At 38.2% G+C, this 1,110-nt stretch overlaps 1 protein-coding gene across 1 annotated transcript; it reads right to left on the bottom strand.

The window, feature by feature from the left end:
- Positions 1-26: 26 nt before the first annotated feature.
- Positions 27-1,014, bottom strand: LOC111386931 (F-box protein At4g35930; the record flags this gene model as incomplete). The annotated part of the gene is made up of 4 exons (XM_023011434.1): positions 27-573; positions 646-755; positions 842-941; positions 1,001-1,014. Coding segments are annotated over 4 exons (486 nt in total), but the record flags the coding sequence as incomplete, so codon positions are not given.
- Positions 1,015-1,110: the final 96 nt, after the last annotated feature.

Here is a 1,110-nt window from a genome sequence, read left to right as displayed (position 1 = left end):
GCTCAAACTAATTAAAAACTTCAAACTATACGAACAAGCCGGTAGACTATAATTAAGATCAATCCAAGAGGGAAAGACAACCAAAACTCCCTCATTCTTCAATGCCAACTCAAAATGAGATTAGCAGATAGGAATAGAGTACCAGGTAGAGCATAGAACTATACAAGAAACAAGCCTTTATACATTATTACCATAAAAAACTAAATTCTTCTAACCCTACTGCAATCCTTTAGTTCGAAAATTCTAAAACTGCCCTAAAAACAAAAGAGATAAACTTCTTACTATTCACATTATAGAAACCACAATAGAAATCAAAGCAGTTTGTTTTGAGCAACAGCCTGGCACAGTTCATCCTCAGAAAATAGGACTCTATTAGAAGCCAACGATCTGCAGAGAGGCTTTGGTAAAACTGAAGGCACCAAGCATGTTGAAGGAAAAGAGGAGTCCTGGAAGAGAACAGCTGCAATTTGCCGCATCTCAGTAATCTTCATGACACGGGGAGGGCGGGGACCGTGCTTTGGTGCCTTGGGGGTGTGTGGGCTCGAAATCAACCTACACTTTCCATGTCTTTTGCTGCAAGTAGCCTTGCAGCATATTAGGGTATTGGATGTAAGAAGTTTACATCATGAGAGTCAAAATGCTTACCTCATGAAAGGCCAGTGATCAATGGGGCGTGGAGTCATTAACTTCAACATCTCTTGCCGAGTGCGATCAGGTGTAGTGTAATTAAAATGTGACTGCCTTGCAATAATAACCTATTACAATCAAATAAGAATTAGACATCCTTATCTCTATTCGCATGCATAACAAAAATGGGGGATGCAGCGAGTGTACAACTTACTGCCTTCCTTAATTTCTGAGAGACATGGAAAACTGCTTTAAGTTGATCGTGGTGCAGGAAGCAAATTATATTCACCTCAATAAAACAACAAGAAAGAGTTAGTTATAAATCACCAGAAAGGAAGGTAAAACATAGCAAAACAAACAAAACAATGCTTACAGTGAGTTCCCTTCCTGATAAATCACGAAAATCATAGCAATGATTTACAAATTTACATATGATTTTGGGGCTGAACACTAATATTAAAAAACAAAGGAAAAGATCCCATT

Source organism: Olea europaea, unplaced genomic scaffold (assembly GCF_002742605.1).
Source record: "Olea europaea var. sylvestris unplaced genomic scaffold, O_europaea_v1 scaffold37972, whole genome shotgun sequence".
In the NCBI taxonomy this organism is placed as follows: domain Eukaryota; kingdom Viridiplantae; phylum Streptophyta; class Magnoliopsida; order Lamiales; family Oleaceae; genus Olea; species Olea europaea.
This window is presented reverse-complemented; position numbering and strand designations above follow the sequence as displayed.